Source organism: Passer montanus, unplaced genomic scaffold, assembly GCF_014805655.1.
Source record: "Passer montanus isolate IOZ18808 unplaced genomic scaffold, ASM1480565v1 scaffold119, whole genome shotgun sequence".
NCBI classification, from domain to species: Eukaryota; Metazoa; Chordata; class Aves; order Passeriformes; family Passeridae; genus Passer; species Passer montanus.
The window spans coordinates 455,506-475,428 of record NW_024358611.1 but is presented as its reverse complement, the minus strand read 5'-3'; the positions used below and the strand labels follow the sequence as shown (position 1 = coordinate 475,428).

Here is a 19,923-nt window from a genome sequence, read left to right as displayed (position 1 = left end):
GCAAAGCCAAAATCTGGTGCAGCAGAACAGGTCTCTGAACTTGTTTGATTTGCTGCCCTGCTTGAGACAAAGCCAGCTAAGTGGAAAAGTAGGAGATGCCCAAAATATTTACCCTATTGACAGTGCATGATCCAATCCATGTCTGCTTCCCACCCTATTGACAGTGCATGATCCAATCCATGTCTTCTCCCTCTTTTTTTTGCTTTATCAGGAAGGCTTTTCCTTTGAGCTCTGAAGTATTTGGGGTTTCTGTTGTCTCCTCACCAGGGCAGTCCTTTCCCATTGTCTGGGGTACAAAAAGGGGAATTTTTTCCACTTTTTCAGTAGCATCCTGGGCAGATTGTTCCTGTTATTCCCCATTATGCTCCTGCTGGCTCACCCTGCAGCTTTTCCACCACAGCAGCCCCTGATACCCACATTTCCTTCCTGTAAAGCCAGGAAACTCCTGAATGGAGGAAGTTTCTCTCCTGGGACAGCATGATTGATTCTTGCAGTTTTTCCTTGACCCACAACCTACAAGTGTCCCTTTGTAGGGACAAGTCCCAGGGGAGCATCCTGTCTGCCTCACCTTATTTATTTCCCAGTGAATTCCTGATCCACTGACCAGTTCCAGACTTATCCCACAGAGCTGGCAGTCCCCAAAATAGTAATTTCTATCAAGGAGAAAGACTTCAACTCAACTTGAGAGAGAGAAACCAGTGAGTTATGCCTGACACTGATAACCCCCATGGGAAAGGGCCATTGAAAATCAGATTTTATGAGACCTGTTGCTTACAATAGGCTTTGGACAGCAGCACCTGGATTTTTAGTCCCCTTTATTATCATTTCTCTTATCTCAGGTAAATCAGGTGTCTCTGGAATGTGAAGGATTTTCTAAAGACCTTGAACTAAGGAAATGCCTCTTCTCTGTGGCTTTTTAATTTTAGCTTAGCTAAGTTTTTGCTTTCATGATAAAGGTAGAAAAGTAGACTCTGGTGGCTCGTTATTGCTTAACTAGATAAGTAATAACTCCTTAAGGATTGGAGCCCTCATTCCTTTTCCATTCCCTGTGAGGAGGGGCAGTTGTGCTCATTGCAAGTGGCTCTGCTTGGGATGAAGGTCGAGAATTAAAGGGAATAAAAGGTTGAAAGTCTGCATTGTCACTCCTGGTGTGGCTGCTGTTCTAATTCCCTAATAAATGCAGTAGATTTTTAAAACTCTTCTCCTTTGCAGCAAAGTTACCTCCAGTCATTTGGACACATCTCAGTTTTGGGGGCCCCCATGGACAGGAGAGACCCTGAGGGGCTGGAGCCAGGGAAGGGAACAGAGCTTGGGAAGGGTTTGGAGCCCCAGGAGGGACTGAGGGAGCTGGGAAAGGGGCTCAGCCTGGAGAAAAGGAGGCTCCAGAGGAAATTTTCCTCTCTGGAATTCCCTGACAGGAAAGGGCAGCCAGGTGGGATCGGGTTTTCTCCCAGGGAACAGGGACAGGATGAGAGGGAACAGCCTTAAATTATGCCAGGGGAGGTTCAGGCTGGATATTTTGTACAATTCCTTCATGGAAAGGGCTGTCCAACCCTGGCACAGCTGCCCAGGGCAGTTGTAGGGTCCCCATCCCTGGAAGTGTTCCAAAATCCTGTGGATTTGGCACGTGAGGTTCAGTGCTGACCATGGTGGTGGTGCTGGTTGATGGTTGGACACAATGGACTCTTAAAAGTCTTTTTCAACCCTGACAGTTCTGGGATTCTGTACCAGACTTGGATTTTTCAGCACTTGCTGAAACAATTAAATCCTAGAGGTAAAACAGCAATTTTCTTTGCTGTCCAGGATCAACAGGTTTTAAGGTGTTTTTCCTGTTTCTTTCTTGTATTCCACTTTCTTTCAATTATTAAGACTTCTGATAGTTACATTACTGTGAATTTTTCTGTTATAGTTATTGGATTGTTCTGGTTGGTTTCCTGTTTCTTTCTTGTATTCCACTTTCTTTCAATTATTAAGACTTCTAATAGTTACGTTACTGTGAATTTTTATGTTGTAGTTGTGGGATTGTCTGGTTGATGTTTGGATGAGATGATATCAGCAAATCTTTGGGATGTCAGTGTGTTTTAATTCTGTGACCATTGCTAAACTCAGACTTTTATTTTTATGTAAGACTGCTAATATTGCTTAAAATAGTTACACCTTTTGCATTCAATATGTTTCCTGCTATAAAAAAAAAAATAATGGCATGGTTTTTCTGTGTTTTGGCCTAGGAAGAAGAGGATGAAATGGACAGTTATCAGGTAAAAATTCAAAATTCTCTCCTACAAATGCAGAAGTTTTCAGATTAAAGCATATTAGAGGAGGAACTAAATATGCTTAGGGATACTCAGCTGTTCTGGGGTTTTTTAAAGGACATGAGCACTTGAAAAAAATAATTTTAAGGGCACATTTGCAGATGCCATAAGAGTGGGATAGTGTGGGGTAGGGGTGGATTCCTGACATGAGGCTGCTAACCATTGAGGGGAGTGGTGAGGACTGGGGTTTCCAGCTCCAGTGGTTAGTCAGTTTTGGAGTAGTTTGGGGGAAAAGAATTGTATAAAATGAAGGGGTTTTTTTCAGCTTGGTAGTACAGAAAAAAAGCTAAAGAGTTAGCAAGCAAAAATACTTCAAATAAGATATGGAAAGTTGAAGGGTTTGGATGTGTCTTCATCTTCTGCTTGGGTGTAGGATGAGCAGAAAGTAGAAAATGTGCAAACCACAATCAGGAAACCTTGGCTTTCCTGGAGCAATATTTAATGTGTTTTTCAGGACTTTTTTTAAAATGTGTTTTTTAATTTAATGTGTTTTTTTAATGTCCTCTTTTTAGGACAGGGACTTGGAGAGGCTCCGTCGGAAGTGGCTCTGTGCCTTAACGAAGCGCCAGGAGTACCTTGATCAGCAGCTGCAGAAACTCGTGGGGAAGCCTGGTAAGGAAAATGCTGTTAAAGGCAAAAGGCTGAGAGATGGGCACACACTTTTCATCTCAATATGTTGTCAAATTTAGAAAATATGTTCATGGAGAGTTGGAGCTCTGAACTCAGCAGTAATTTGCTTTTTTGGGGGTGAAGTTAAAAGTTGGAGAAGCCTCTATGAAATTGTTTGTTGTTTTGGGGTGTTTCTTTGTGTGCTGGGTCGTGAGCAGAGCAGGGTTGATTCTGTCATGGGGGTACAAAGTCCCTGCCACGTGCCAGAGGCACTCAGAGCTGCTCTGCCATCCTGACATCTTGCAGATAAAACCGAGGACGACGTGGATCGGGAGGCTCAGCTGCTGGAGATGAGGCTGACCCTCACAGAAGAAAGGAATGCTGTGATGGTTCCTTCTGCTGGCAGTGGGATCCCTGGAGCTCCAGCAGAGTGGTAGGAACATCCATTCTCAGAGGAGTGATGTAAAAATGATGCACAGCCCATTCCTGGTTTTGGATTGTGGCCATTTTTTTTCCTCTCCTCAATCTGGCCTCTGTACCCTGCATGAGCAAAGTTGTTAAAATTAGGCCTCTTGCTTAAATTATTTTATCAGGTTGTGTCTCTGAAATCCAGAAATGCTGTTTGGTAAACGATACTGTTATTGATCAGGGTGTAATTATAACCTTCTGAAAAAAGGAATCAATATTTATTACCACTGCACTTGCCATTTAAAAAAATTAGCTAATATGTTAACTACCTAGTTCATTCACTTAAAAGGCTGCCCTCTCATCATAAAACTGCATCTCCAGGAGCATTTTGTTGCACTCCTGGTTTGGGAACAAACTCTGTTTAGTCAGCAAGTGTTGCATGTAATTTTCTGAACATTAAAAACAGTAGAGAGCACTAGACTGAGGCTGCTGTGCTGGATCAGCTGTGAGCAACGACTGCAGATAAGGATTCGGGGTTGTTTCACCTCAAACTCATCCTCAGTTGCTTGAAACTTCCTGAATATCTTCTCTGAGCAAGCCTCTAACAGTATTTATTTGTGGAATTGAGTGTCATGGAGTTTGAAGCTGAAGTTTGTCAGAGCTTCTGAAACATAAAAAAAAAATAACAAGTTCTTGTTGGAAACACATAACTTTCACATCAGTGTGTTTCATTAGGTTTGAGAACAGGGGAGCTGCAGGAAACTTGCTCCAGGAAGAATCTGGTTTGCACCAGAGGAAATGTTCAATATGATTCAAGCACTTTGTATATTTCAAGACTCCAGCCTGCTCTTGTTCACTCTAAATTCATCAGTTTTGGCTCGATATGTGTTTTGTAAGAAAGAGTAATAACTGTGTGGAATGGCAGCATCAGTGTTAGTTTAAAAACTTTGAGACTGGCTTTTCTGATTCCCCATTTTCCCTGCCATCACTAAAGTGGAGAGGTTTGCATTTCATGAATGTGTGTGTCAGACTAAATACACTTAATTTTGCTATTAGCATTTAGGAGAGAGAAAACACTTCAGAAAGCAGAGGTCAAAGAAGATAATAATTCTAAGAGAGCTGATATAAAAGAAATACTAATTTATTTGAGTCTCTTGGAATCTGCAGCAGTAAATTAAAATAAAGAGGTTTGCCAAGGTTATCAATGGTCTGGCTCAAAATTGCAGACTGAATACAATGTCCTGGGGGTTTGGACCATCAGGGACGTGTGCTGGGTAAATCTCTCTTACTTTAAATGCCACCATTGTCCCTGTCTTGTATTTTAGGACTCCTGTGGCTGGTATGGAAACTCACATTCCTGTTATATTCCTTGACTTGAATGGTAAGTGGTGAGAGTAATTTGGAAACAAACTTTGTCCAGCCAGTGATATTTCAGAATTGAAGCAAGCTCTTAAAATTAACAAAAGCCTGAATAGCAGGTGGATTAATTGGAGAAGTGTCCATTTTTCCTGAAACATATTGCTTAATGTTTCAAAATAAGCAATATTATGTATGGAAGGAACCATAGGGTTTTAATAATCCCATGTTTCAATGCATCCCAATGCAAGATCCAGTTTGAACAATGCATTTGTCACGTGCTCCTACCAAGGGTGGGAAGTTGGAACCAAGAAGGTGACAGCTCAATCCAGGGAGCAATGAGTTAAATAAATCCTTGATAGGATGTTTAAAAGAGGGTTAATATTTGGATGAGAGGTGTCAGGTGAGAAGGGGAGGTGACACTCAGCCTGGTGGGAGGAAAACTGGGCTGGAATCCTGTGGCATTGGTGGTTTGTCCACCTGGGACAGCACATCCATGGATCCAATGGCTTCAGAGAGGAGCTGGTTAATAATTCATGGGGAGGGACTCCAGCCAGGACAGGCTGAGCTTCCCAAAACCCAGATTAAGAGTTTCTTTAATCATGATCTAAAAGTACTGTATTTTCTCCTGTTCATCCAGCAGTTTATCTTAACAGCACATTAACATATTTAATGCCAAATGAGCTCAGTGCTGAAAATCCACCTGTGGGCAAGGAAGGGGTGTTTGCCATGGGGGGAGATTCCTGCCCTTTATTTGGAGTCTGTGTCCCCAAATCTTTGTGCACACTTTCTATATATAGAAATGGGATTTTTTTTTTAAGTGGAGCAGTGCAGCTTTAATTTTGTTGTTGAAGTCTAAGCAGCCAAGTTGGGGATAAAAATGTGAATTCATGACTTGCTGATGTTTTTTAAAAAGGGTGATTGCTTTGTGTTTTCTCATCTTCCACATCCCCTCCTGTTTGCAGCTGATGACTTCAGCTCCCAGGATAACCTGGATGACCCAGAGGCAGGAGGCTGGGATGCTACTCTGGTGGCAGAGGAGGAGGAGGAATTCTTTGAGCTGCAGATTGTGAAGCATCATGACAGTGAGGTAAGGGAAGCTGCAGACCAGGGAATTTTTGTCTTCTAATTTTAATTAAATTTTAATTTTAAATTTAATTATTTTTATATGTCCACATGTGAAAATAATACATCAAATAGGTCATAAAAGTGATAAAGCACTTGTTTTTCCTGTGAGCAACTGCGTTTTCAAGGAATATTCACTGGAAGTATAACCATGATTTGGAAAATAGTAAAACTCAAGGATCTTCCTTAATCCAAACATTCCAAAAGCCTGAGATTCAGTTTGTATTTAACAAAGCAAAACCCCTGAGCAAATTAGAGTACAAAATCCCCAACTGAAAAAACAATGTGTCTTAATTGTTAACATTTTTACCTCTGCATCGTTACACTCATTATCCTCCATTTTGCCACATAACTCATAGTTTCACAACTTTACAATTGTTGGTTTATAATTTCTACTATTAGGTTTAGAATCTCTGACTTATTTCTTAAATTTTGGCTTCTTTTTCTGAAACTTCTTTTGGTTTTTAGAGGAGCTTTATTCCTGGCAGTTCTGTTAGGGATTTTTTTTTTGCCCTGATTTGTATTTAGAGCCTGAGAATTTGGCTACCAGGCCATTTTTCTTATGGCTTCAAGATGAACCACTTAAATCTTCATTAATACTTATATTTTAAAATGCAAGAAGAAAAATTCCAGCTTTTGCTGTATTGCTAGAAAGGCTTCAGCAAAGTTATTTCTCAAATACAGACAGGAGCATTTTTGTGGCTTGATGGAAGATTTCCACTGCAATCTCTGTTGCTCTCTGGTTTATCTTAATAAATTAGGCCAAATGGTCCTGCACTTCTGCATATTTTTTAATTTATTTGCAATGATCCTGGGTATTCAAAGATTTTTTCTCAAGAGGAAATGTTCCAGAGTTTGAGCAAGTTGGCATTTTTAATCCCAACGTCTTCATTTGGCAAACTGATCTTGATTTTTAAATGGCCTCTTCTAAAGTGCGGGGATTTTTTTCTTCACAGGGAGCGAAACGGAGAAGCCGACTCTCAAAATTTATGTATTATGTATTTTTGCTAATTATGCTTAATTAATTACAGTTAATTATACACCTAATTATGCTTATTAGAGGATACATTTATTTTTTTTTTCCCCCCACTTTTTGCAGGTGAAAGCAGAAGCCTCGTGGGACTCCACGGTCCACGACTGCATCCAGCTCAGCAAGGGGACGGCGGCGGAGGAGAGGGTTTACCTGATTGTCAGAGCCACTGTCCAGCTCAGCCACCCTGCAGAGATGCAGCTGGTGCTGCGCAAGCGCATCTGTGTCAACGTCTATGGCAGACAGGTACAGCTCCTGCAGCCCTTCCCACTTCCCAGGACTCGCATTCCCTCCTCTCTCTCCCCACCTCAGCCTGGGTGGAAGCGCCGGATCGGCGGAGTCCAGCGAGGCTTTGAGCTGCCAAGTTGTTTTCCTGGTGTCCCTTGTGTTGTGGATGATGACACAGCTTGTTTTTTAAGGCATCTGAATGTGAGAAATTAATTTTTCTCTTAACCACTAAGTGCTTTGTCACTGGAAAAAGAAGAACAGTTAATTTCTCGTGAACTCAGAGTTTGTATTTTGCATAAAGGAACTCCTTTGTTTGCCTTGCCCTGTATTAAGTCCACACATTGCTGCTAACCATTTGTATTTACACCTCCAGGTATTTAGAAATCAGCTAGGAATAGTTGGAGGAGAGATCCCTTGTGTTAATTCACCAGAGTTAATCACTCTTGGTCCTTTATGTTTTCCAGCTGTGCTCTTACAGTAATGTGTAGGTGAGAGCAGGGTGTTTGATAAATGGCAGGCAGTGAAGTTGTCATTCCATTTGCAGCATCATGCCCTGAAAATAATATAAATCCTGACAACGATGAGGGAGGAAGGATTTTGTTCAGCACTGTCTGAGAATCCAGCCTCCCCTGGCAGTGATAATGACAAAGCAGAAAGCCTGGATTGTTATTCTGGTTGCACGTCTGTAGTTAAAATCTGAAGTGAGAGCAAAGAGAAGAGGTGTGGTCACACCCAGAAACCCTGTAGGCAACTCCCAGTGCTGGAAGTAGAACCCCAGTTCTTGGTGCTTCCATCAGGCAGGAGCTTTTTCTCAGCAAGGGAAGAAGAGTGAATTTTTTGTCCTGTGGAATGGGAGACTGTATTGAACAGATCAGTTGAATGTGCCAATAATCACAATCGGGTGAAGTCTTCATCAATTCTGTTTTCTACAGATTTAGTCAGTGCCGTTTTTTACTTTCATCCAACATAGAATCTTCGGCTTTCTTCCTGTTTTTCTAAAAACCCCCGTCAATAACCTTTCCTGGGAGTTTGTCTCAGCAGCATCTTTGAATGACTCATCTCTGCATTAATTCAACAGTCCAGTTCTTAACCCTGCAAGGCGCCAAGTCAGCATAAACAATGACCATGCCCCTTAAATCATTCTTCATAACGATCTCTTTGGTCAAGAATTTAATGTCTGTACTTGTCAATATTCAAGACAAGTCACCTAGGGCTCTGTCAGGAAAAAAAAAAGCACCTCTAAAAGCAGCTGATGCTTGGTGAAACAGTCACCTTGCAAGGAAGGAAGTGACTCCTTCTCTGTATCCACAATAAGCAAGCAAATGATTTTTTCCAAGTTGAAATCTTTGGCTCTTACATGTTTATTGGTTAGACTTTGTAGTTTGGGCTTCTTTCATTGTGAACTGCATTTATTTCAGCTGGAATCTGTTAATCCACAGCTAGAATCTCTTAATCCACATTTTCCTCATGTTTATTTCAGTTAATCCACATTTTCCTCGTGTTTGCTCCCCACAGGGTTTTGCGCAGAGTTTCCTCCGAAGAATGTCCCCCCGGAGTTCCATCCCTGGCTGTGGCGTCACTTTTGAGATAGTCTCAAACATTCCAGAGGTGAGTGAGAAATCAGAGTGTCTCAAATTGGCCAAGAGCCTCTAATTTTGTGCTTTCCCCCCTAATCTGGGCGTGCTGGTTCTTGCTGCTGCCAGCATAAACTCTGGTTTGTAAAAGATGGAGCCTGTTCCTCTACGTGCTGTGACTTAGCAGTGTCACTGTGTATTTTGTTGAGTGAGCATCTATTTGCTGAGGTCCTTGAAGAGGCAGTTTGAAGAGAGATGAGGGGGAAAAAGAGGGAGGAAAAATGGGCAGGTGAAGTGGCTGCTGCGGGGAGCACGAGAATCTGTGGAAAAAAAATAACAAAGTGGCTTTTTCTCAGTAATGTCTTTATGCAGCTCTTGATTCCTGAGCATATTCCCAGTTAGATGCTAATCCTGTCTTTCCAAAGAGATGCTCTATCAGGGCACTTGTGAAAACATTAACACATGAAGAGCCAAAACTCTGATTGCTGCCTGGCTCTTTCATGTTCTGCTGAATTTTGCACTCTGTGTTGAAATGCTTCTCTAGCAATGCTCTATTTTTTTTTTCTTCTTGCAGCTCACTTGAAATTTTGTTTTCCTCTCAGGTTAGATAACGCCCCAAATGTGCTCAAGCACTTTTTAATTATGAAATATCTGAATGCAGCCCTTTTGCTAATTAATGGCAATGTCTTGCTGTGAGACTCTCAGAAAGAACCCAAAAAGCCTCAAAACAATAACCACGTACAGCTTGAGATGTCTGTGACAGTGGCAGCAGCACCTGTGCAGGTTACGTGGCACAAGGTGTTTATTTGGATCAGAATCTTAGAGTGGGTATTGGGAAGAAATTTAGAATAGATATTTAGGAAGAAATTTAGAATAGGTATTAGGAAGAAATCCTTTTCTCCAAGGGTGGTGAGGCAGTGTTTGCCCAGAGAGGTTTTGGACTCCCCATGCGTGGAAGTGTCAAAGACCAGGTTGGACAGAGCTTGGATCAACCTGGGATGGTGGAAAGTGTTCCTGCCCATGAAATGGGATGAGTTTTAAGGTTTCTTCCAACCCAAACTATTCCATGATTCTCATCTGCCTCTGAGCTAAAGGACAAACAATGCTGAGCTGGTGCCGTGTGCTTTAAAAATGCATTTTCTCTGGGAGTGATTGGGAGATTTTGGGTTTATTTTAAAATGCTGCCCTCTCTTTTTGCCTCCCCAGGATGCTCAAGGGGCTGAGGAGCGGGAGGCACTGGCCAGGATGGCAGCAAACGTGGAAGATGCAGCTTCAGCTGACTCTGAAGCCTACATTGAGAAGTACCTGCGGAGCGTCCTGGCCGTGGAGAACATCCTCACCCTGGACCGGCTGCGCCAGGTCTGGCTGGAGCAGGGAGTGCTGAGAGCACTGGGTGCCATCCAAACACCCTCCTGAGTGCACACAAGCTACCAAACAACCCCAAAAACCACCCCAGTGCACCTGTGGCAAAGATCCAGGGCAGCAGAGATGTCCTCACTCAGCTCCAGCACGGATGGGAGTTCCCTGCTCAGGGCTCAGTTCTGGAGGGCTTGGTTTGGTTTTAAGGCTGTTCATTCCTAACTCTGGTTCAGGAAAAGGAGTTGTGTGGCCTTAGCTTTTTCTTTCTGAAGCTTCACCAATAGTTTCTGCAATTGCCAGTAGAATTTTTGTCATTTTGCCCACACATTCTACTTTGAATTCACCAAAGCCATCCTGCCAATAAAAAAAAGACATTGATTGGGTTAATTTCAAGTACTATAACTTGATCTGTTTACCAGGAAAAATACAGGAGAGAAAAACATTTGTTAAAAATTGTTCTCCTGGATATAAATTATGCAAGCACAAAGAGAAAAGTTATGCAAAACAAGCTGGAGCTTGTGCCTGCCCACTATAAATTCACAGGGAAGTGCGATGCACTTTAAATATTGAAAGCAAGTTCCCTGTCATTTATAATTAGTTTAAAGGATGAAAATAAGAGCACAGCTAGGAAAGAGAGTGTAAGTCTTTGCATCTCTCTCATCTCCTAGAATCAAGACTGCAAAATCCTACACGTGCCAATCAGCAAAATACCAGATGTTAAAATTTATCCATTGATAATTTTAGCCGTGTAAACTTTACAGACAGCAGCCTGTGCCACAAGGCAGCTCAGAAACATTTTACTTGTATAGACAAAGCTATCCTGGGATGATCAGAGCTTTAATTCTTGCCAAACACACTCATTTTCTTCGTTTTGCTCTCTGTGACTGCCAGGAAGTTGCTGTAAAGGAGCAGCTGATGGGAAAAGGAAAACTCTACCGCAGGAGCCTGAGCTCCCCCAACGTGAATCGGGTGAGTTTTCCCTGCTGGCATCTCCAGCAGCTCCACTCTTCATTCTCAGGTCCTGGAGTCATGGAATAGAGCAATGAATTTCCTTCTTCTTGACCCCTCTGTGCTATTTTTTTTTCTCCTGAACAATGGAGATTTTTCATTTCCTTTCCAAGTTGAAGTTTTTGGTTTTTTTTCTTTAGAAGATTTGAAAACAAATTACAAGTATATGGTGAACTTAAGCTGTGTACCAGTGTTGTGCATAAGAAAAATGAGACTTCTGCTACCCAAAATTTGGAAATAAATAATTTGATAGAACTGCTAATCAAACTAATGTCAAATTCTGGCTCCTCCCAGGTCAAGAATTAAATTTTCACCATTAATTTCTTGGATTTTGATTCTGCTTTAACCACAGAACTGTTTATTTTTAGCCTTACTAGTCAAGAGGCATAGCTATGAATTTTTTTTAAAGTTCTTTTTAAGAAATAATTCTGCTTCTTTTAACTCTTCCAGCTTTCTGCAAGCCGCCAGGATTTAGCCCCCCCTTATAACCTGAGCAGTAACAGGGTGAGTATCTGCAGATCTCCTGGGAAAACTGGGGAAAAAAAAGGAAATTACCCAATTACTCAGTGATTAGGGGCATAAAAGGGAAATATCTGTGAAAAATCGGCCACCCCCATGTGCTCCTGGATCCTTGGGGCAGGAATAGGTTGGGATGTGCTGCTCTGGGGAAGTTCCCAGCTCTTGTCCCAGCCCCTGTGGGATGCTCAGGAGCATTGTCCAGCTTTAGAGCTCTTCCAGAGCTTTCACCTGGGTGGAGGAAAAAAATTCTGGGAGAAAGGAAGAGTTTTGGGGTCCATATCTCAGTTCAAGTCCACCTCTAGACAGAATAAATACTGTAAAGAAAGTCCCTGACCTCCCAGTGGTCCTAAACTTGTGGTGGGTGATAATCCAGCTCATTTCACTCCTTAAAAACACCACTAGAGACCCAAAGCATTGCTTTAAAAGGTGAAAAATTAAATTTAAGCTTATTTTCCAAATCCTAGATCAACTGAAGGATCTCCTCCTGATAGATATTCTGCCCAGCAAGCGTGGAGTCATTTTGAGGGGGAGAATCTGGTGGTGACAAGGCATTTTAATGCATAATGCAGTTGCACAGAATAATAGAATTTTGATGTAGTGCTCCAGCATTGGTTGCTAAATCTGCTACATCTGATCCATGGAGAGAATGCTAAAATATGTGCAGGTGATGAAGTGTTTGTAGCAACTTCTGTTTGGAGAGAACTGTGGGGTGTTGCAGTATTGTAAGGTTTTTAAAGCAAAAATTAAAGATTAGGATTCTTAATGATTTCTGTTTTTCTCCTCCCTTCCCCTCAATGATTTCTCTCATTGCATGTTTCAGAGTCCAAAGGTCCCAGCAGAGGTAATGCATTAGGTCCACCTAATGAGTGGGATAATAATTTTATCTCACTATAAAGTTGATTTTGCTCACTCACACGCTTTTATTTCCTGCTTTGAAGATGCTGCTGGTGGTGCCTCATTTGCATAGCACAGAGCAAACGAGTTTTTCCATTGAAATGCTGTCATTAATGCAGCGTGAACTGGTACAAAGCAGAGAACTTTTCTCCTTGGGTGCATCTGATGGGTTCTTACAGAGCTGGAGCTGTTCAGTGCCATTTCTCACAGATTTTTTTGGACAGGGTGAAGTCATCTCAGAAATAACTCCCTCTCAGCTGAAAAAAACCAGACATGAAAGCAAGCAAATATCTAAATATCTGCCAGTGTATATTAGCCTGGAGATGAGATAAACATTGAGACTTTCTCAAATCTTGCTCAGGCTTTATGTCTTTTATAGCTCGGTATGAGCAACTCCTGATTTCTGTGAACAAATGACTTTAAAATAATAACTGGCCCAATGGAAAACATGCTTTCCCTTAGTTTTGTGTTAGTGCTCTCAGAGGAATGACCCCTTTTCCCAAGCTTTGGTTAACTGGAATTGTTGGCAGTGGTTTGCATGAGGTTTTGCAGCTCTTGGCCGTGGCTGTAGTGGCTGACAGAGACTCTGTGCTGCAGGAATGTGGAGCTGAGGTGGTGGAGCTGCTCCCCTTGCTTGCAGTGAGCTTCAACCCAAGGCACTTGTTCCTCAGGACATGGAGATGGGACCTCCCCAGCTGGGAATTCCTGCTTTTGAAGGGATCTCTGGTTCCAGTTAGTGGAAGTGTCCCTGCCCAGGCATTAGGTGATCTTTAAACCCTCCCAACCCAAACTGTTCTGTCATGTAATGATCCAGTTTCAATAAGAAGATGATCAAAAGCTTTTGTAACCCAAATCAAATATTTAACAGATCCCTAAATGTCCCTGTAGCACACAGACACCACAGAGCTCACTGGTGAGATCAGTCCTGTCCAGTTCAGCATAAAGGACCTGAGAGGAGCTTGACAGGCAGAGTTTTGGTTAAGCTGGATGTCTTTGTCCCTTGGTGAGAAATTTGGTGGCAAAGAAGTCTTCTCCAGCAGTCATGGATTGTTATTTTATTGTCATTTTACCAGGAATTGGGTGGTGTTTATTATAATAAGCCAATCCCAAACAAGTGACTTAATGTATCACAGGAAAAAGCAGTCACAGGACACTAAAAACACCTGAACTGGGTGCAGAATATGGATGGAAGCCCTTTGCACATCCCAGAATATTCCTTTCCTTAACTTTTATTCCATTTCTTTATTTCTCTCTCGAATTGTTGTTCCTTGCATACCTGGTGCCTTTTTTACCATTTTTTACTATGTTACCATGGATTTTTAGCTTTGTGGAAAGAGTTCCTGAGTCTCATTCTTCTATGTCAGGCACCATCCATGCTGGTAAAATTTGGGATTTGCTCCATTCTGCATCACTCAGAAAAGCCAGGGCTCATTCTCCTTTAAGGAAAAAAAAAATTATTAAACAAGAATATTCTATGAGTTGAAATAAGAATTAAAGATGGTATCAATGCAACTACAACAGGCAGCTCAGGAATTTCAAGAATTAAGGCATGGATTCATCTTGCAGACTTTGGTAGTAAAAACATGGATGGGTGATCACATCTTGGAAAAGTCCTTCTCCAGGACTGGAGCAGAGGTGTGGGATTGGAACATTTAGGGGGAAAAAAACACCTTAAAGAGTATCCCAGTGTGCTGAGAGCACAGAGAGATTGCAGGGAGCAGGATGAGTCCAACTGAGCTGTGCATTCCTGGGAAATATTTAAGTCGCCACTGGGAATTTTTAATTTCTGAATTTACTTCAGAAGAGATTCACGGACTTCCTGCACGTGGCCTCACCTCTAGGTCCTGTCTGCTTGCTTAAATGAGAAAAAGGCAATTTTTACTCCTGTTACCACTGCAGATGTGGTTAGAGAGGGGAAGACTGAGATGATTTTGATTTCTCCTTGCACATCAAGTGATGCAGGGGTATTGAGTGTCTTAGTCTTGATATCAAATACGGGGGGGGGATTTTCATGTTCAAGGGGGCTTTTGTTGGAAATTTAATTTAATTTATTTCAGTTGGACGCTGAATTTTTAAAAACTGAGTTGACTAAACTGGATGAATCAGAGGCACAATGAATGGAAGGCACCTCTGAGGTGTTTTACAGATCACAGTAAATTACATATTGATGAAAAATATCACGAGTTGCTCTTAAAACACCTCTGGAAAGAACAATTTTGTCTTGGACAGTTGTCCTTCCTTTCCCAAAGACCCAGTATTTATAGCTCAAAATCCAAGTGAGGCAAGGTGGTGCCATTAAATCTTCAGGTTTGTCTGAGAACCAGAGTTTTTTTCATCAAATTGATACCGTGTAGATTGAACTTGAATAATCCTGCCGTTCATGAGAACAAGTGCCTTTTGTCCCAGCTGTTTGCTTGTGTTCCAGTGCTCCATGGTCACCTTTTCCTAAGCCTTTTCTGAACTGCTGAAATAATAAAACACAAGAATTATTCATTTCTCTTACCCAGTGGCTGCATTTTAATGGTCTGTCAACTTCAAGGAAAGATTTGTCAGGTAAAGCCTCAGATGACTTAGGTAGTGATCATCCCTACCTGCCCTAAAGGTTTTGTGCATGAAATAAATCCCCTGGGGTTTTTCATGGAGGATGTGTGCAAGAAGGGAAGGCAGAGGAGAAGAAGGAGAAGGTTTTATAAAAATAAACCACTTTATAAACAGCTCTGCATTAAAACACATCAAGGAACGTGCATTCTTCTGGTGGCTACTTGGATTTGTTAAATTAAATCACTTGACCTCTGTTTGGTCACTTGGCAGAGAGCAAATATATTCATGAAATGATGACTCCTCTGGGCAAATGATTTATCAGCTTCCTCTCTTTCTCTCACCCCCCTTCTTGAGAGAGAAAAGATTCACAGCACTTAAATAATAATAAGAAGAATAAACTTAAAACTTGTAGTGGTGCATGCACAAAGCTACACAGGAGAGTGCTGGATGACATCCAGATGGGAAACTTGGGAACTTCATCAAGTTAACATAGTTAATAATTATTTTTATTTTAGTGAGATTGACATGGGTTATCTTTCAATCCAGCTTAGTAAAATCATTCATTAATTACCTTTTCCCTCTGCAGAGTACTTGACACTTCCAGTTGTCTCCAGTATTTCCTTTTTTAAATGTTTCTCCACCCGTTATTAACCTAATTTTGATGGTTTGTTGTCATCTCAGAGTTGGGGGTCCCAAATCTGACCTTCAGGCTAAAACTCTGATCTCTGCACTCTCTCCAAAGCAAGTGTAATTCAAAAACCCAACATGCCTTAAGTAAACAACCACACAAATCCTTTTCCCATTCCTGTTCTCAGGACTTTCATTTTATTTCTCCTGGCAAAATACTTAAAATTATTTAGAAAATGTAGTCCTCTATAGTATCAAGGCTGAAGCAAAATTTCTGAAAGATCCTACCAAAAAAAGCCTTTTCCTACAGAAGAAGTCACCAAATGCTGCCATTCTTTCTGTGCAGGATGAATATTCTGAAAGCGTTCTGCTGGTTCTTACCTACTCCAGTTTTTCAGCATTCCCCAAACAGGGCTAGAAAGTCAAAATATTGCTTGAAACCATTTTACTCTTGGAACAGTCAGTGAAGGGCACTTCTGACTCAACACATCATGACTCAGAAAATTATTTAGTTGCTCTTTACCTGCACTGAGTCCTTGTTCTGGTAAGCTACAATACTCTTGAGTGTTTAATATTCTTTCTTTTCTTCTTTTTCTGTGGCCTCCAGAAGCACTTGGGCTTGGCTCAAGATGTGGCACCTTGATCCATTTGTCTTTAAGTGGATCACTATCCCAAGATCCAAAAGGATCACTAATCAAGCTTTATATTCTCCAAAAATGAAGCTTTTCACTCTTCCATAGCTCTTTTTCCTAATCCAGTGCCAACATTGACCAGGCTGATGGCAGACTAGGCCAGGAGGCTACAAAACCAGTATTTCAAGATAATTCTGAGTCTTCTGCTATTTGATTTGAGTCTTCTACTTTTTATTAATCTCTGCACATGATAAGGCCACCTGAGAGAAATCTGCACTAATAGGAGCATGAAAGCAAAAAAAAAAACCAAAAAAACATATTTGGGGATGAGGAATAGGAAAGATGGTTTCATAGAACCACTTTTTGGAATTTTCCAGCCTCAAACGTGACTCTTGGACGTGTGTAAGACATAAATGAGTTGCAGGTCAAAGATGATGCTGCTTAAAGTCATGGGCAGAGCAGGAAGCTGCCAAGAAGGGCTTAAACACCAAAGTCCTCAAAACCAGCAGGCAAACAAACCCCTGCTGCTGCCAGCCTGGCCTCCACCAGCTTCACTTCCAGGATGCCTCAGTGACCTCAGACACCCATCAGTTATCCCAAATTTGTCTGTACTGGCTGTACCTGGAGCAGGAGGGCTGAGGACAGGTCCTGCTCTGCCCAAGTGAGGTTATTTGCTATTCAGAGCAGGAGCAGCTTCCCTGGGACTGACTTATAGATCCAAATGGAAATGATTCTTGCCCTGGGCTGCTCACTGTGACCTTCAACCCAGTGGAGAAATCTATTCCTCCTATCCTGGCTTATTTATTATTTGTGAAACATTCATGACTTCAAGTTGCAGTTAAGATTAGTTTGGCTGCCTGTCATTATTTTTATGTTCAAGGTCAGATTAATTCCTTGCATCCAGCAGTGGGGAGCTTCTTGAAAAAGCAAATTTCCCCCCTCTTCCTGCAGGAAAAAACACACTAAACTTGAGGTCTAGGATGCAGCAGGTCCTTCCATCCCTTGTAACTCCTGCACCTTTTTACTGTGAAAGTATTTCTCTTCCTGTTACGTCTTTGGAAACACAAGCAAAATTCAAGTGTACAATAAAATCTAGATTTTGCACCCACCATAGCAAAACTCTTCACCAAAAAAATAAACGGGATTAGACTTCAGTTTTTATCAGGGATTAGACTTCAGGATTTTTTTGGCTGCACCGTCCTGTCCTTGCAACCTCTGGTTGTGGAAAGGTGAACCTCTGCAAGCTCATCCTGAGAACGTTTTGCCACCAGAACAGGACAACACTTTCCCACAAGACCCTGAGACTTCTTGAAGTCTGGACTTTTTTGACCCATAGGCTCATAAATGAGTGTTGAGATGCCTTCAGGTCTCCTGTAAATGAGGTAAATGAGAAGGAGCTGCCTTGGCAGTTTGATTTTGCATGTGTGCCTCCCTCAGACATTTTCAGGACAACCCCATGGAATTTTGGTTTCCCTTCCAGCTCTGCACATTCAGTTTGGTGAACCAAAACCATGAAACTTCCAGCAGAGCCACACCCTGACCAGTCACTTGGAGTAATCATTGCAGACAAATTTATAAATTATTTTGCCTAGCAAGATGAGAGAATTAATAAAAAATGGGTTTGGACACACAAATTCTTGACACTCACATGCTGATGTGAAACAGTGGCCTGGGGTTTCTCTCTGTTAGCCAAGAGGCTTTGTCAGTGGGCCAGTTTCTGGCTGTGAGTTTGAGAGGAAAGTTCCAAAACCACATTTTTTTTCTTGTAAAAACAAGAAAAATCATCTCTGGTGTGCAGAATGGTGTGTGGGATCCATGGGAAAACCCAACCAGAGAACCCTGGCATCTTGGGAAGGCAAAGGAGCTGCTCTTTTCTCTGTCACTGTTTCTTCCTCATCTGCATCAAGCTCTTGTAGGGCTGAAAATAATCTTGTTTCTTCAAAACCCTCACCTGTCCTAATGTTTTTTGTGTCTCCTGCTATCCACAGCTTAGATATTCCAACTTTCTCTTTCCCAGAAAACTTTGCAGTGCCACAGTTGCTTCCTCTTGATCTCCTCCTTTCTCTGACTCCAGGCACAAACATCCAGCCTTTAGGTCTTGTATTTCTTGTCTTGTTTAAAGCTCTGCCCTCACCCTTTTTCCTGGCACTGCTTCCTCTAGTCCTGAGTAGATACACAAAATATTCAGGAATTTTGGGCAGACAGCACCATGTTATTTCCACCTGGTTGTAACCTACTCAGCTTCCAAAACACAGCAGCACAAGTGAGTGAAATATTACAGCTATGAGGTCTGGAAATAAACTTTTTCTGTGCCTTTATGCTGAGGGTGCTCATCTTTGCAGCTAAAAGCACCTCTGGGGAAGGGTCTTTCCTCAGCTCTGGCACTCTGAGCTTGGCAGAGGGGCTGTGCAGGGTGTGTCAGGGTTGCTGTGCTCCTGCTGTTGTGCTAACTTGGAAAAACACTTTTTTTTCCCCTTTAGGGTCGATGGGAGAGTCAGCAAGATGTGTCCCAAGGTGCCACAAACTCCACTAGAGGCATTAGTCCATCTCGGACCTCCCTGCCAGGCTCTGGGCAGCAGAACCACTCCCCTGATGCAGGTAAGGCTCTTCTTAAAATCAGACAACTGCCCTGATCCAGGTAAGGCTCTTCTTAAACTCAGAAAACTCCCCTGATCAAGGCAGGGCTCTTCTTCAGCTCACAAAACTCTTCTAATCTAAATAAGGCTCTGCTTCAGCTCACCAAACTCCCCTGATCCAGTTAGGGCTCTTCTTAAATTCAGAAAACTCCCCTGATCCAGTTAGGGCTCTTCTTCAGCTCAGGGAACTTCATAAATGTGGGATGAAGTCACTGCAGCTCCTGAGTGTCACCAAAAGTCAGAGAGTGCTTTCCCTTGGCTAATTCTTTGACCACAGAAATCATCTTAGACTAAAAAGAAGATTTTAAAAAAAAATTTTATAGAGGGTTTTGGGTCAGCTTTGGGGTTTTTTTTTCCCCCTTTCTCCAAATAATAATTCTTTTCATGTGTGAATATTTTGTTTTTCCAACAGGTATTGGTAGCCTGGCTGCTTCCTACCTGAATCCTGTCAAGTCCTTGGTGCCTCAGATGCCAAAGCTGCTGAAGTCCCTGTTCCCTGTGAGAGATGAGAAAAAGGGCAGGCAGAGCTCTCCCCTTGCACAGCAGGTAAGGCATTAAATCACCCACAGAATCCAATATTGGTGAGTGCTGCTGGGCTTGCTGGCAGAGAGCTGTTTTATAAAAGTTGTTGCAGAGCAAACCAAGCTTTTAGGCACAGCAAAGCCTCGTGATCCATTTCCCCTCCATCCTGTGCAGGGATAGTGGAGCTGCTGGAACTTATTGACACCCACTCAGCCCACACTTGGCTTTTTACAAGTGCCAGCTCCACTCCCAGGGTGATTTATGGGCCTCCCACTCGCAGCAACAATGGTAAAATTTATGAAGGGCACTTAGTGTTGTTTGTGTATTGCCAGGAGGAAAATGTAATTCTATTTTTAATTCCTTATTTCATATTCTCACTCCTCACCCAGCTCGTGTCACCTTTTACCATCTTTCCCTGTGTACTTGGGGCAGTTGCTTTTGTTCATTCTTAGCTACTCCACACTTCAGGGAAGCATTTGATTTCCTTTTTTTCCTTTTGGAAGTTGTGCTGCAAAGCTCCCATCTGCTCCAGATGTGCCTCCT

At 42.1% G+C, this 19,923-nt stretch overlaps 1 protein-coding gene across 5 annotated transcripts in view; it reads left to right on the top strand.

Annotated features, from left to right (window-relative positions):
* Positions 1-19,923, top strand: part of KIF13B (kinesin family member 13B) — a 119,875-nt gene that overhangs the window by 83,512 nt on the left and 16,440 nt on the right. For 3 of the 5 annotated variants that reach the window (XM_039697597.1, XM_039697596.1, XM_039697600.1), the window contains 13 exons: positions 2,229-2,258; positions 2,825-2,924; positions 3,228-3,354; positions 4,655-4,710; positions 5,651-5,775; positions 6,910-7,086; positions 8,584-8,676; positions 9,849-10,001; positions 10,893-10,970; positions 11,460-11,513; positions 12,349-12,369; positions 18,703-18,820; positions 19,271-19,404. In XM_039697597.1, the coding sequence (XP_039553531.1) occupies positions 2,229-2,258; positions 2,825-2,924; positions 3,228-3,354; positions 4,655-4,710; positions 5,651-5,775; positions 6,910-7,086; positions 8,584-8,676; positions 9,849-10,001; positions 10,893-10,970; positions 11,460-11,513; positions 12,349-12,369; positions 18,703-18,820; positions 19,271-19,404 (1,266 nt within the window). The remainder of the gene's footprint in view (positions 1-2,228; positions 2,259-2,824; positions 2,925-3,227; positions 3,355-4,654; positions 4,711-5,650; positions 5,776-6,909; positions 7,087-8,583; positions 8,677-9,848; positions 10,002-10,892; positions 10,971-11,459; positions 11,514-12,348; positions 12,370-18,702; positions 18,821-19,270; positions 19,405-19,923) is intronic. The other 2 variants (XM_039697599.1, XM_039697598.1) reach the window with 1 other exon arrangement.